This window comes from Neltuma alba, unplaced genomic scaffold (assembly GCF_004799145.2).
Source record: "Neltuma alba isolate B1F8T4 unplaced genomic scaffold, ASM479914v2 tig00012850_pilon, whole genome shotgun sequence".
Taxonomy (NCBI): Eukaryota; Viridiplantae; Streptophyta; class Magnoliopsida; order Fabales; family Fabaceae; genus Neltuma; species Neltuma alba.
The window spans coordinates 33,056-48,126 of record NW_021637236.1 but is presented as its reverse complement, the minus strand read 5'-3'; the positions used below and the strand labels follow the sequence as shown (position 1 = coordinate 48,126).

The following is a 15,071-nucleotide window of genomic DNA, read 5'->3' as shown; positions in this document are numbered from 1 at the left end:
AGGGAAGTTTGTAATGCTGAGATTAAAGAGGCCCAGTTTAGCATGCGAGCTCTTAAATCTCGTGGTCCAAATAGTCTCAATGCTTTGTTTTACCAAAGCTAGTGGAATCAAGTAGGGAACTTTGTCTGCTCTTTTATCAAACATCTTTGGCAGGAGCCGTCCAATATAATTGACATCAATGGTACCCATATTGTTCTTATTCCAAAAAAGACCATCTGGAAGAACCTAAAGATTTGCGTCCAATTAGGTTGTGTAATGTGATCTTCAAGATCATCACGAAAATTCTTGTTAATTGGGTTCCATTATTAGCCCAAACCAATGCAGCTTTGTCCCTGGGAGGCATAGTTTTAATAATATCATAGTTGCTCAGGAAGTTATTCACTCAATGAGAACTAAACAGGGGAACAAAGGTTTCATGGCCATTAAGATTGACTTAGAGAAAGCATATGATAGAGTCAATTGGAACTTTCTTATGGGTTGTTTAGTTGAGATCAAAATTTTGATGCATATTATTGATATCAGATCTAATTATGTTACCACATCAACCATGCAGCTACTCTGGAATGGGAAGAAGGCAGAAAAATTTATTCCCACCAGAGGTGTTAGACAAAGGAATCCTCTATCCCCGTACTTGTTTGTGATTTGCATAGAGAAACTTGCTCACATGATTCAAGAACAGGTGGCAAAGAAATTATAGCTTCCAATTTCTTTATGTAAGAAAGGACCTTGTCTCTCTCATTTTTTTTTTTTTTGCTGAGGATATCATTCTCTTCGCAGAGGTATCTGTACTTCAGGCCAAAGGTGTACGAAAGTGCCATGATGAGTTTTATGCTTCTTCGGGTTTAAAAGTGAATGCAAGGAAGACTTGGGTTTTCTTTTTACGTAATGTGAATCATACAAGAAGGACAGAGATAAGTACTATTCTGGGATTTCAAATAGCTGTCGACTTAGGCAAATATCTGGAAGTGCCTCTTCATCATAAAAGAGTCTCAAAGGATACTTATCAGGATGTGATTGATAAAGTCAAGCGAAGACTGGCTAGCTGGAAAGCTGATTCCTTATCACTAGCATGTTGATCTACCCTTGTCTCTTCAGTGACCTCTACAATACTTGGGCATTCTATGTAAACAGGGTCTCTGCCTATTTCAACCTGTGAAACTATTGAGAAGAGTAATCATGATTTTATTTGGGGCTCTATGGCTAAGAGGAGCAAGACCCATCTTGTTGCATGGGACACAATTTGTAAAGCTAAGAAAAATAGGGGCCTAGGTCTAAAACACTTGAGATACCAGAATCAAGCCTACATGTCTAAACTCAGCTGGAATCTCATTAATTGACGGGATGATCCTTGGGTTAAAGTAATCAGAAGTAAATATATTTGTGGGAACGATCTTATGCCATGGATTGACTTTGAGAGAGGAGGATCAAACACGTGGTTAGGTATTAAAAAAAAAATCATGGAAACATGTTGAGAAAGGTGTGGAAATAGACTGTGATAAAATATTGGCCAAGTAGAAGTTTAACCACAGTGGGATCTTCTCCATCAGATTGGTATATGATCACATCTCGAATGAACAGGATGTTTCCGATCATATCTAGCAAAAGGTTTGGAAGCTCCTAGTTACGCAAAGGTGCAAGACCTTTCTTTAGTTAGCACTCCATAACGAGCTGCTAACGAATGAAATCAGAGCCAAGAGAGGTATGTGTACGGCTTTGACTTGCACATGGTGTGGAGTAATCTTTGAGAATCTGCTTCATATTCTTAGAGATTGTGAAGATACAAGGAGCCTATGGCTCTGTCTTATTAATCCTACCATCCATAGAGGATTCTTTCAGCTTGATTTATTTGATTGGCTTAAAAGAAGAAAGTGAGGAAACAATTAAGAGATACTGTTAACCGAGAAACAGAGACAATATTAAAAGAGAAATTAGAGAGGAAAAGAACATTGGTGAGAACAAGGGAAGAGGATATGACAACCGTGCCAGATATGGTGGAAACGGCTTGGGTCCCTGTAGGTAAACTAACAGAGACGGGGGAAATGGAATGATATGAAGAAAAAAGATCAAGATTGCTACAGACATGGTCAGTGGCACCTGAATCGATGATCCAGGGAACGGAATGCAAAGAAGAATTGAGTATACCTTTAGGTGACTTGGCGGAAGCGGTGAAATGGTTGACAGAGGCCGAAGGTTGTTGAGGTGTGAGGAGAGTGAGGAGACGTTGGTATTGTTCAGAGGTGAGATGAGGTAAAATGGAAGCCGTGGAAGAGGAAGAAACAGGAAGAGAAGCAGCAGTATGAGTTTCTTGAACATTACCAGAGTCTTGAGTAGTGATACTGTTTACCGTGGCAGGGGAACGAAATTTGAAGCCAGGAGGGAAACCATGTTTCCGGTAGCATATGGCTTCAGTGTGACGAGGTCGACCGCAATAGCTGCACTGTTTGGTGACAGATGCTGTGGGTTTGGGGCCAACCGGAGCAGGACGAGAAGACAGAGGTGGTCCTTTGGTAATTAGAATCTTCGAATCGAGAGGAGTAGTGAGTTCCCGTTCTTGTTGAATCACAAGGGAGAAGACCCGATTAATCGATGGTAGAGGGTCAATCAACATGATTTGAGATTTGATAGAGCCATAAGAATCATTGAGGCCTTTCAAAAATCTGATTATGCGATCTTGTTCACGGTGATGAAGCGCAGTATCGGCGGAAGTGCAGGAACAGGGTTTTAGGGGGCGAATATTGTCCAATTCATCCCACAGGATCTTCAGACGGGTGTAATACTCGCTGACACTAAGACTGCCTTGCCGTAAACTGTAGATGTCCTCCTATAGTTCAGCGATGCGGAATAGATCGGAATGAGAGTAACGCGATCGAAGGTCGCTCTAGATATCCGAAGCTTTGTCAAACCAAAGGATGCTTTTGGCAATAGTTGGAGAAAGGGATTTGATTAACCAGCCTTGAACGAGGTTGTTGCAACGGTCCCAGGCGTGAAACAGAGCATCGTCAGATTTCGGTGGAGTGAGGGAGCCGTCGATGAGCGCGAGCTTGTTTTTGGAGAGCAAAGCCATGCGCATCGCGCGAGCCCAGCTGTGATAGTTAGATCCATCAAGGGGAGGGGAAACCAGAACCAGAGCAGGATTTTCACTAGGGTGAATGTAGTAGGGGCTCTGTAAATCAATGGAGGGAGAAGAAGATGAGTGCGGCCATGGGAGGGTCGGTGAGTTTTCAGAAAAGAAAGGGAAATAGAAAGACGACAAAGAGAGGAAAAAAAATTAAGCTCTTGATACCATGTAACAGTATTTGGTAAAACTAAATGACTTAACTTTTATTAATGAGAGAAACGTATTTATACAGGGGAAATGATGTACAGCAACTTGACACTTAATAAATAACAGAATCAGTTAATATAACAAAATTGTTAACTCTATTCTTCACAAAATTAAACTTGAAAAATCGAGGGCTTCTCTTTGGGGATGGTTGGAGTGAATTCTTTAGTACTATTTGCTGTTTGATTTGGACACGACGTAATGAGCTTATTTTTTATGGCAAGTTTGCATCTAATGATTCGTTATTGGTAAGAACTAAGAGTGTCATCTCGAGTTTAAGGCAAGGCTTATAGAAGCTCAAGGGGATTAATCTTTTTGGTTGGGCAGTTTAAGACCGTGGTGCTAAGTGGAGTCCCCCTCCACAAGGTTGGGTCAAAGTCAATGTTGACGGAGCTTTCTCTCAACCTCAAGGCCCAGGATACGGAGGTTTGATGCGTTCTTGGAATGGCACTTTTCTTGAAGGGTTCTTATTTCGGCCTTTAGAGGGTGATAGCTTAAAAGCTGAATTATGGTCTCTGGTCCTCGGGTTGAAGATGGCTTGGGATAAAGGCAAGAGAGAGGTAATTATTGAATCTGATGCTAAGGAGGTGATCCGGCTGGCTCACCAAGAGGATGTGAGTCGACGTCCAGATGAACATTTGATTTTAGAAGCCTAATCCTTGATTGCATGTTCTTGGGATGTGGAGATTATGCATGTTCCAAGATCAATTAATACTGCTGCTGACTACCTGGCAAAGCAGGCTCTTGATGCTTTACCTGGGCTTTATCCCATCACTCACCCGTCTAATGGGTTGCTATTCTTTACCCAGAAGGACATGGCTACTTCCTCTAATTATGGCTAGTTAGTTTTTTCTTCCCTTGTAATATCCAAAAAAAGAAAAGAAAATAGCTGATTGATTATATATGTTTTAAAATAATCTATTAATTATCAGTTTTCAAAAAATGAAGATTTATTTAAAAAGCATCAGCTAAAATTTTTTTAATTTAGATTATTAAAACTGTATTTATAAGGTGCACGTCTCTTTTGGCAAAGGGGAAAAAAAAAGAATAGAAAAGAAAAGGTGCATGTCTTACCATAGTAATGTTGTGGTGAGTATCAAAACTACTCTGATCACTCCATTTTTTTTTCATATAGGCCACCATCTTTAAGAAATTAATGATCTTAGATGACAAGTTATTTTACAAGGGTTTGAGGAGTATTGATTTCATTATTTTAAAGAGGAAAAATTGCAAACAAAGACCCTTAAAATTATAAAATTATGAAATGGGTATTTGATTTAATAAAATTGCTATGAGAGATCCAGTCCTAAATATGAACTATGAAATGTTAAAAAAAAAAATCAAAATGTTATTCGTTTCTTTTTTTTTTTTGTCACCCCCATCTCTTTCTCTTTCCTTCTTCTCTTTCTTTCCCTCTCTTGGTCCCTTCTCTCTCATCATGACTGGCCTGTCACCACCTCCTGATTAGGGGTGGAAACAGGCCAGCGACCTATGACTTAACTTACATTTAGCTTGGTCTGTCTTGTTTCCAAATAGAAAGCGGCTCAGGCCTTTTTGATAGCCTATTTAGCATAATAGGCCCAGTCTAGGCTTTTTGAAAAGCCTGTTAGGCCTTGTTTGTTTATTTATTTTAATTTTAATTTTAATTTTATACTTTATTTCAAATTTTAATATATAACTATAACTTGTTTTCAATAGTATTAACCGTAATTAAGATTTAAAATATTACTTATGATATTAAAATTTAAATAAAAGATAATAATTAAAAATAATTATTATGTAGTATGTATATTTTACCTTTTTATTAGTCTATATATTTTTTACTATGCATTTTGAAATTTAAAATTATAGGCTTTTTAACATGCTCAGGCTAGACTAAGTCTTTATACAGGTCAGGCTTAGGCTAAAAAAAAAAAAGTCTATAATAGGCCACAAGCTAGGCTTAAGCCAGCTTGTTACTAAATAAGCCTGGCCTGACCTGTTTTCACTCCTGCTGCTCCTAATACAAGCTCTGTTGATTTCACTATGTAGATCAATAACCTCCTTACACCACCTATGGATCCTCTCATTTTCGCCGATGATGACGATACCTTGTCTTCCAAAACATTTCCATACACATTAGATAAAGGGGAATCTTAATTTTTAAGGAAAAAGACACTAAAGTATCCTAAAAAAATGCTAAACAAAAAGACACTCAATGTATTTTTTTTAATTTTTGAAACAAAAGTAGTCAATAGCGAAATTAGAGTAGTCAATAGCTAAACAAAAGTGGTCACCAAAATTTTAAAAGTAAAAGTAGTTAATCACAATACTAGAGTAATCAATAGCTAAATAAGAGTAGTTATCGGAGTTTTAAAAACAAATATAGTCAATAGCTTAAAAAAAAGTAGTCAATACATAAGAAAGAGTAGTCATCAGAGCTCCAATGACTTGTCACGAGGTTATGGCTGCATGTTGTTGGTAGAGTCATCAGCGCTGAAACTATGGAGGTCGAAAACCAGCTAAAGGTGCTGAGGTGGTAATATTTAAAAAAAAAGAAAAAAAATAGTAAAAGACATTTGTGTAATTTTACAAGATTTGAAAATTTCAAAATGATATAAGGGGTGAGACCAAACCATGGTTTTAAAAATGCTTTTACGGTTTATGAAGTAAATTTGTAAAGGAGTTTATCTCGTTTTGCGGAAAAGTGCTTCTTAAAAATACTTTTGAGGGTTGCCAAACACCTCCCGAATTGGGATTTTGAAATTTACTCACACTGATTTGTCCTTTAGCAATGTTTAGGGTATTTTATTGTTTTTTTCCTTAATTTTTAAAAGAGCTGTTAGGAAGTGAGAGAAAAGGATAGATATTCTTACATGGAATATGCAAGTATTTTATCTAAACTAGCCATAGACATGATTAAACATGAATTATATGGAGCAAATATAATACGGCTATGGGTGAACGATCCCCATACTTTGGCAATATGTAGCAATACTTTCGCAATCGTAAAACCCCAGATGAGCGATTAATGCTTTAAGTATGGTTCAAGTAAGGCACACATTGACCTCGGACAGGGAAAGCCATCCGGAGTCCACCAACACTAAATAATGCTACGTGTTAAACCATCACCACACATTAAACCAGTTAATACTGCAACTGGGAAATCTCTGGAAACTTCTCCCCACGCAGTGATAATATAATTGTTAATAACATTGTTGTTATTTCTTAATAAAGACTTGTAATCAGAAACTAAATATTGAAAATTGGTATTAACTTAAGTTTTAGCAGAAATTGGCATTATTTTCACAATTTAGTTACCAATGACAAGTCTAGTATAAAAATTAACAAGTATTGAAAAACTATTCACAACTTAAATTTTAGCATAAATTGTTATTATTTTTACAATTAAATTGCCAATAACAAGTCTAATATGTGAAATAACAAGTATTAAAAAGCTATTCATATTAACTTAAATTTTGATAGAAATTGGTATTATTTCAATAATTTAGTTTTTTTTTGCCAGCCCATCTCTCTCTCTCTCTCTCTCTCTCTCTCTCTCTCAAACACTAATTATTTGCACTAATTAGATGAACTATGAATCTTACCTTCAACTTTACCACCCATACACTAATTGTCTAATTAAATTTGAGCATATGGACTTTCCCTAATAAAAGATTAATACAGATAAAAATTTAAAACTCTGCTCGACCGTTATTGATAATAAAAATTACACATGACAAGATTTGATTGAAAAATATTAAACCTACTAGACATAAGTAAATCTATTTAAGGTCACCATATGTAATAGGAAATTATACTAATGAAGAACTATAAAAATTACACACGACAAGATTTGATTGAAAAACTATAATAAAGAAAAATTGCAATTAGATATATAATTAATTACAAAAAAGTTACAAGCTTGAGTAGAAATTGGAATTATTTTAACAATTTCATATCACTATCTAATAGGAAATTACTAGTCTACAATAATAGGAAATTACAAGTCTAAAACAGAAAATTAAAAGTATAAAATAGAGAATTACAAGTTTGCAGTAGGGAATTACAACTTTGGAATAGAAAATAATAAGTCTGAAATAGGAAATAATAAATTTAAAATAAAAAATTACAAGTCTAAAATAAGAAATTACAAATCTGCAAAAAGAAATAATAAGCCTAAAATAAAAAATTATAAATCTAAAATAGAGAAGTACGAGGCTGAAATAGAAAATTACATATCACCCTTAGTTAGACTTTTGTTTGTTATATCATACAAACCCATGGACTGTGGACATATTGTATTGTATATTGTACTCAGAGGGATGATACTCATGGAACCAAAAGGTTTAAATGCTGTTAGTATGTTCCCCTTCTTAGAAGGAGCCCTTCCTTTATGTCAAGCTATAAGCATTCTGGGTAGACTGCCATTTATTTTGCTGTAATTTATATATTATTTTTTATTCACTTGCGGCCTAAAAGATCCCAATATGATGTTGGTGTCTCATGTCCTAAATTGACAAAGTTAGAGAGATTATGTGGCGATTTCATCTCACATCCACCATGCCGATCGATTCACTGCCTCTTTTTCTTACACAGACAAATGCATATACATATATTAACACCGAACCCACTACTCTCCAACTTCATTTCTTGGCTAGCTATGAGAAATAGCTTCACAAAAACTTGTTCAAAGTGGAAACAATTAGAAAGGGGTTCGTAACAAGAAGAACAGAAGAATCCGCACCACAATAACGCGTTGGGTATTTATATGGAGGAGGACGTAAATCACTCTCATCAGCATTACCATCGCACCATCCTACAAAATCTCCACATTTTTTCCCTTGAAAGAAGAAGCCAATTCCAAACTCAGTAAATAATTGGGAAAACTCACAAGTTTTGCTGACATCTAACGGCTATCATCACCAACTGAAAGGGGAAAACAGTTTGAGATTTATAACACACTCTTCTGATGGGGCAGACATAGTAGCTTTTCCCATAGTTACGATCTAACCTCACAAACCCCATGATGACCACGATAATAAATCTTTCGAATATAAAAAATTTCACCTGTGGGGGCTTTGCATTTGAGAGTTGATAAGGTAGCCACGCATCCAACGATGCTGTTGGCCGCATCAGAAGCCAATATCAGTTTGCATTCTTTGAAGAAGGAAAGAGAAGGAGAGGATAAGATGAAAGAAAAAGAAGAATGGCAATTTTATCTTTTTTCCTAATATTTCATAATTCATATTTAAGACCTAGTCTCTAGCAGCAACTTTGTGAATTAGAGTACCCAAATTGCAATTTTATATATTTCAAGGTTTTTTATTGCAATTTTCACTTTAAATATACCCTTCTCAATTTCTAATGAGTGGACATAGAGCATATGCTTTTCTAATTTATGGTATTTCTTAAAGGTGCAGGTGAAAATCAGAGCAATTTTTACATAATTTAATTTTGTAACTATTTTTTCTTGATTTTAGTGAAATGATTAAAAATAAGATCCCAAATAATATCTTTTTGGTTGGTATTGGTATAACATAATACGTGCTGCGTTTTTTTTAAAAGAAAAAAAAGAAAAAACCAAAGTGAAAAGTGTAAATAGAACTATTGCACTGTATTTGTTCTTTAACCCCAATGAACCTCGGATCCATTTATTATTTTCTTAATTGTTCATTTTTGGAATGATTTGTAATTAAGGATGATTTTCCTCGGGTAGTATCTCAAAAATAATGGTAGAGTATGATTTGTGGACGTTATAACAGACAAAAGCCCCTGTCCTTTTTTTCCCCCTAATCATCAATATATATTACTTACCTTTGGTGTTTAATATAAAATCTAGTTTGTAGTGTAATTTGCACTACAAACTAAATTTTGTATTCTCTCGGTCGTAAATATAAAACCCATTTTGTAATTCAATTTACACTACAAAATGACTCTTATATTTAGAATTGGAGGATATTAAAAATAAGAGGAAGTAATATGAACTCTATCAAACATCTCTTGGTTAAGTGACACCCAAAGAGTTCTTCCACAAAGGATTTTTCTTTTGTTTTTTCCCCCCTAAGCATATGCATCTTTTTATTGAAAACAATTCTGTTCGAGGTATTATTAGACACTAAATATAAGCATTTATCTCAGAAAGATTTAAATATTGGATCATCATGTTGTGTGCACAAAAAATCTTTTACACTTAGCTCTTGGCCACTTCAATAAGATCAACCTCGTCAAAATTTTGCGACACGGGATGAGAAGCAGGCCAAACCGTACACCTATTTCTTTTCCCTATTAGCATGCACATGGTGTCGCTAAGTCACTAATTAATCCCTATTCACTCAAATTACTCAAATCTTCACTTGGTATCACCAAGCCCATTTGAACTCTTACAACGTCCCTGCAGGCCTCCACACACTCTTTGGGATGTGCTTGTTCTGCTTGTGAAAGATGGAAATTTAGGATGTTGCAGATTGCATCAACCTCAGTCTCTCCCAGCCACTGCATTGGTAGATTTTGGGACTTTCAGCCAATAAGTTTCCTTTGCACTTTGTCAATAAGAAATTAGAAGCGGCTCTTATAATTACTTCTACCATGGGTGATGAACGTAGAAAAGTATCTTCCCAAGGCCTCCTTCCTCTCCAACATACATAAATCACAAAGCTCATTTTGTAAACTCTAGGACGAACATTTGTAGAAAAAAAAACATCGTATGTCACCTAAGTAAGGTTGTCAAACTCACAAGTTTAAGCAAACTTCTAGTTAGATGTAAACTCGGATTGTAAAACTTAAATTTCAAACTCATAAAAGTTTACTTTTATTAATAAATTAGTGTTAAAATCATATAATTAAATAATTAAAATATAAAAATCACAATACTTTCATTGGAATACATTTTAAATCCAAATAATTTAAATTAAATTCATTAACGTTTATAATTTACCATATTCAATAAAAAAATTTCTATGAAATTTATGTATAAAGTCACTTTAACATGAATCTAAGAAGGAGTTGATACGATTTTATAAACTAGAAACATAAAAACGGTAAACTTGATGAGTAAACCCGTAAGTTTAACCGGGTATATAGCTAACATGAATTTAAGAATGAGTCAACATAATTTTATAAATTGAAAATGTGAAAAAGTTAAACTTGAAGAATTAACTCAGCATTTTGACAAAAATGCCCCTAAGCATTTACCGTCTGTACGGAAAGCTTTCCCAAAAGCATCTAAACAGACCAGAACACATTGAAATAACTGATCCGCCTCGGTCTCAACTATCGGCAAGAGTGGGTGTGATAAGTGTCCCACTCGTATCCATTATTTTATTTTTATCATCGGAAAATCTCATTTAGGTCTCACAAAGTGGAGTTAATAAATTTTGAATCCCAAGAAAATTTGAAAATGCAAATAAGTCCTACAAAGCTTTCCAAAATGGCGGGGGGCACGTAAGTTTTAATATCTGCGCGATTCCTTCGGAACGTAAATAGGATAATTGAAGTCGTCACCTCCGATTCTCCTACGAAAAATATTGACTTTCCGATTATTTTCTCACAGTCTGGAACATTAAAAATTTAGATGCAAGCTTCATCAGGCATACCTCAGCCAGATGCTGAAGAATTTTTTTGTTTTAACTGTGAAATACTTTTGAAGGAAGCGAGATAAGGGGAAAAATTTATAAAAATCAATATTCAATTTAGCAAGATGTATGAATTCGCTCATATTTCCCACAATATATGAAAAAACATGAAGAACTTGTTTGAAATGTGGATAAGAATGATGGGGAAGAATAATACTTCATTTGTGAATGTTGAATCAAGAATGAGACAACACGCAGAGAAACAATAAACATAAAACTATGTATTCTGTTGAATGTTTGTGTACACTGTATATCCTATATATAATGAAACCTAGCTTCTACTGGGAAGACACGTATAAATGACAAGAAGAAACTAGAGAGACAACAAAATGTCCTACACGCTCGTTGTATGAGTCTAGTGGGCTCTTATTTACACATTGGGCTTCAATATTCCCCCACGAGTTGAGCTGGGCTGGTAGCACAGGGGGGCTCGACTTCAAACTAGTAAATCATGAAGATGTTAAAAGGTTTGGTCAGAATATCTGCAATTTGATCTTGAGAGGAAACATGAAGAATATGAATTAAGCCTGCAACAAGACGTTCACGGACAAAATGGTAATCTAGGGAGATGTGTTTAGCTCTGGAGGGAAAAATAGGATTGGCCACTAGATGAGTAGCTCCTAGATTATCACAGTAGAGAAAGGGGGTGGTAGGGAGGTAAATGTGAAGTTCATGTAAGTGGTTTTGAAGCCAAATGACTTCACTCGTGGCTGTGGCAATGGACTTGACATATACTCCACTTCAGTGCTAGATCGGGCCACTGTGGGTTGCTTCTTAGATCTCCATGCAATTAAATTGGAGCCAAAATAGATAGCAATTGCACTAGTGGATTGAGAGTCATCTGGTTTTCCACCCCAGTCAACATCAGAAAAGGCTGAGTGAGGCTAAAGGCTTGATGTGCAATGCAAAGAGTAGAGTTCCTTCGTAACGTAAAAGGATAATTGAAGTCGTTACCTCCGATTTCTCCTACGAAAAAGATTGACTTTCCAATGATTTTCTCACAACCTGGAACATTAAAAATTTAGATGTAAGTTTCATCTGGCATACCTCAACCAGATGTTGAAGACTTTTGTTTTTGACTGTCAAATATTTTTGAAGGAACTGAAATAGGGAAAAAAAAACATAAAAATCGATGCTAGTAATATTCAACATATATATAACGAGGACTATGCAGAAAGATGTATGAAGTTACTCATATTTCCTGCAATACATGGGGACAAAAAAAAAAACACGAACAACTTGCTTGAAATGTGTATAAGAATGATAGGGAAGAATACTTCATTTGTGAAATGTCAAGAATACCCCTAAAAATAAAAATTCTTCAAAAACGAAGCTTTTAGTATATGAGCATTTTGAAGAATTTTAAGACTTAAAGCAATCAAGAATGAGATTATTGGACGTGGATGTGGATGTGTTAGAGAGAGAGATAATCAAAAAGAGGGGCAGGGAGGAAAAGACAAAAACAATCACATTCATAAAATATTGTAAATAGTTTGTTTCATTTTAAAGCTGAAAATATACAAAAAATGGTGAAATAAACATTTCCATTTTTTGTCATTTTTCACCTAATTGAAAGAACTCACACCATCATATTTATATAAGATCGAACACACAACAGTAAGATCTAAAAAGGTAATTAGTACAAGTTGGGATAAATGACGACATATGATAAATAGTTTGACTCATCTCAAAGAGACAGTGATATATATATATATATATATATATGCACAAAACGAAATATGATTTATTCATTTTCTAGTATTTCATATAATGTTTCATGATTTTAAATAACCAAAAAAAATGGATATAAGAAAAAAATGACAAGAACCAAATAGAGAAAATCAAAATATGATATGTGATACATGTAACGTATTCATACAACAAGGAAAAAGAGGGGAAAACAAAGAACTTACATGAGGAACAATTGCAAAGTGAAGGCAATACTTCTTTAAACCAACCGAATTGAATTGTGAGAGAATCATTGGTTGGACAATTGTAAATACCCTTCTCTTCCAAGAACTTCACATCCAATGCCGTTGCTCATATAACTGCAAAATTCACTCCTTCCTCTTTGTTCCAATTCTTCACCTTTCTATTCTTAATTCCCAGATATGGTTTTACTAATGGAATCCCCATAGACTCAGCTGCACAACCCATAATATTCCAACAACATTTATGCATTGAATAATAGAAAAGCGCATATAAATATAATATGTATATATTCAACAGCAGCCAACAAAGCCCAGAAGTTTTGAGCGATATACCGATGAAATCGATGATAAGACGGCCATCGGAGCACCTGCCAGTGGGGTGACCAAAGTAGGTTTTGCCGTAGGGAGGGCGGAGGCAATGGTGGAGCCGCGGTGGCTGGGAGCTCAAATAAAAGTTTCCGGTATCAGCAAGTGAGTGGCTGAAGCTGAAGATGGATGTGTAGGGGCTTCCTGGAGAACTGGTAATAAATGATAGTAACGCCGTCGTTATATGCAGAGTCCAAAGTGAAGAAGATGAAGGAGAAAAAGCCATTGCAATTGTAGGAATATGACCATTTTGAATTCAAAGTTAATGAGATCTGCCTTGGCTTTTACTTTTGCTACCTTCCACTATGATTATTTAAATCCATATGTTCCTTCATGACTAAACAATTCTCAAATAATTCAGCGGCTACATTATTTTTTAATTCACCATCGTTTCCCTTCACGTTTTCTACGATTCCGTAGGACCTATAAAAGCATTGTTTTATATTCCTTGAATTACGATCTATTCATCTAATTCTATTTATCAAACACTTCTAGTATGTTTTATTGAAACTAAAAGGAATCTTAAATCTTATTAACTTTGTTTTAAACTTTTTTAACTTTTCAACTTTATCCAAAGAATCAATGAGATTTGAAAACTTTAAGAATGATAAGTTAATATTCAAACCGTACATTCATTATATAATAAATTTGATTAGCTGAGTTGTGTTAAGGATTAAAAAAAATAGCCTTCGTCAACCTTATATATAGGATTGAAGGAACATATGCGTCATTAGAATAACTGTTATCATGATATTAGGTAGGAGAAACTAAATTTTATGTATGGTGCGTTAAGCTCCCCTTTTTTCCCGCCAGAGTTGGGTGGTTTGATTGCGATACTAGGTGGGTCCCGTATATTATCGGAATATTATAATTGAGTCATATTATCCAACTTTTATTGATATACATATACTACCTTTGGTTCCTAACACGAGAGATAGATAATTAATTTAGAGATATTAACGAAATTAATTAAGTTTGTTGATTCTAATAGATGTGTTTGACTTCCTTAAATTATTCTTTTCAATCTTATGTATTGGAACTACCCCTTAATATATTTGCTTACAATCAATAGTGATATTTTAGAGAAAACATTATAAATTTAAAAGACAATTGAGACATAGATCTTATATTTAAGAAATTTAATTTCTAGCTACATTTTATATTAAGGACCGTAGCTTGATTGTTATATAATTTTTAAAACTTAGAAAATAGACGCCAGATTTAAAGAAATGGAAAAAAATCAATCGCTTTTTAAAAACAATGACAAAAAAGATTATATGATCTTGAATACAGTTCTCTTGGTACACGGACGCTAATATGTGCATTGGATGCCACACTAGAAGTCGATTTTTCAAATATAAAATCTCAAGCGTGAAATAATTGAATGAGGAAGAATCTCAAAAAAATACTTTTGAATTTCAAAATTTGAAATCAGTTTTGTTTACTACACTTTAATAATAATTAACAATATTTTAAAAACAAATAATAATATATTTTTGTAGTTATTCCTGATTTAAAAATTTAAAATTTTACATGTATTTTTTTGAAATTTTCCCTAAATAAAAATAAGTTTCTTATTCGCCATGCTTTCCCCTCGCCATTTTCTATATTTCGATGGGACCTTTATAGATATCGTCTTCTCCTAAATTGCAATATAGTATTTTGGAGTATCTAATTATTTATAGTGTTCTCTTGAGTCCTTTGTTTAGTTACTTGATTCACCCACCACTGCAGGAAAATCTTTTAACATTTTATCTGAAATGACTCTTTTAAACAAACACCGTAGTTTTGTAAATATATTATGTCGGTCAAAAGAGTGACGTAGAATGTCACTTTTCA

General features: G+C 34.5%; 1 protein-coding gene and 1 pseudogene across 1 annotated transcript; both read right to left on the bottom strand.

The window, feature by feature from the left end:
- Window positions 1-1,003: 1,003 nt before the first annotated feature.
- LOC114731846 (uncharacterized) lies at window positions 1,004-3,064 on the bottom strand. Its single transcript, XM_028919091.1, has 3 exons — window positions 2,960-3,064; window positions 1,946-2,821; window positions 1,004-1,150 (listed from the first exon to the last, which is right to left on the bottom strand). Exons 1-3 carry the CDS (start codon window positions 3,062-3,064, stop codon window positions 1,004-1,006), a joined length of 1,128 nt encoding a protein of 375 aa, XP_028774924.1.
- Window positions 3,065-11,411: 8,347 nt separating this feature from the next.
- Window positions 11,412-13,458, bottom strand: LOC114731844 (GDSL esterase/lipase At1g31550-like; annotated as a pseudogene).
- Between the last annotated feature and the right edge of the window lie 1,613 nt (window positions 13,459-15,071).

Excerpts from the sequence above, each read along its gene's own strand:
- LOC114731846 (XM_028919091.1), bottom strand. The coding sequence starts at position 3,064 with ATGGCTTTGCTCTCCAAAAACAAGCTCGCGCTCATCGACGGCTCCCTC. Across the intron at positions 2,822-2,959 it reads GGGACCGTTGCAACAACCTC|GAGGACATCTACAGTTTACG; the intron begins GTTCAAGGCTGG and ends GCTGAACTATAG. Across the intron at positions 1,151-1,945 it reads CTTCCCTTGTTCTCACCAAT|GTTGAAATAGGCAGAGACCC; the intron begins GTTCTTTTCCTC and ends ATAGTTTCACAG.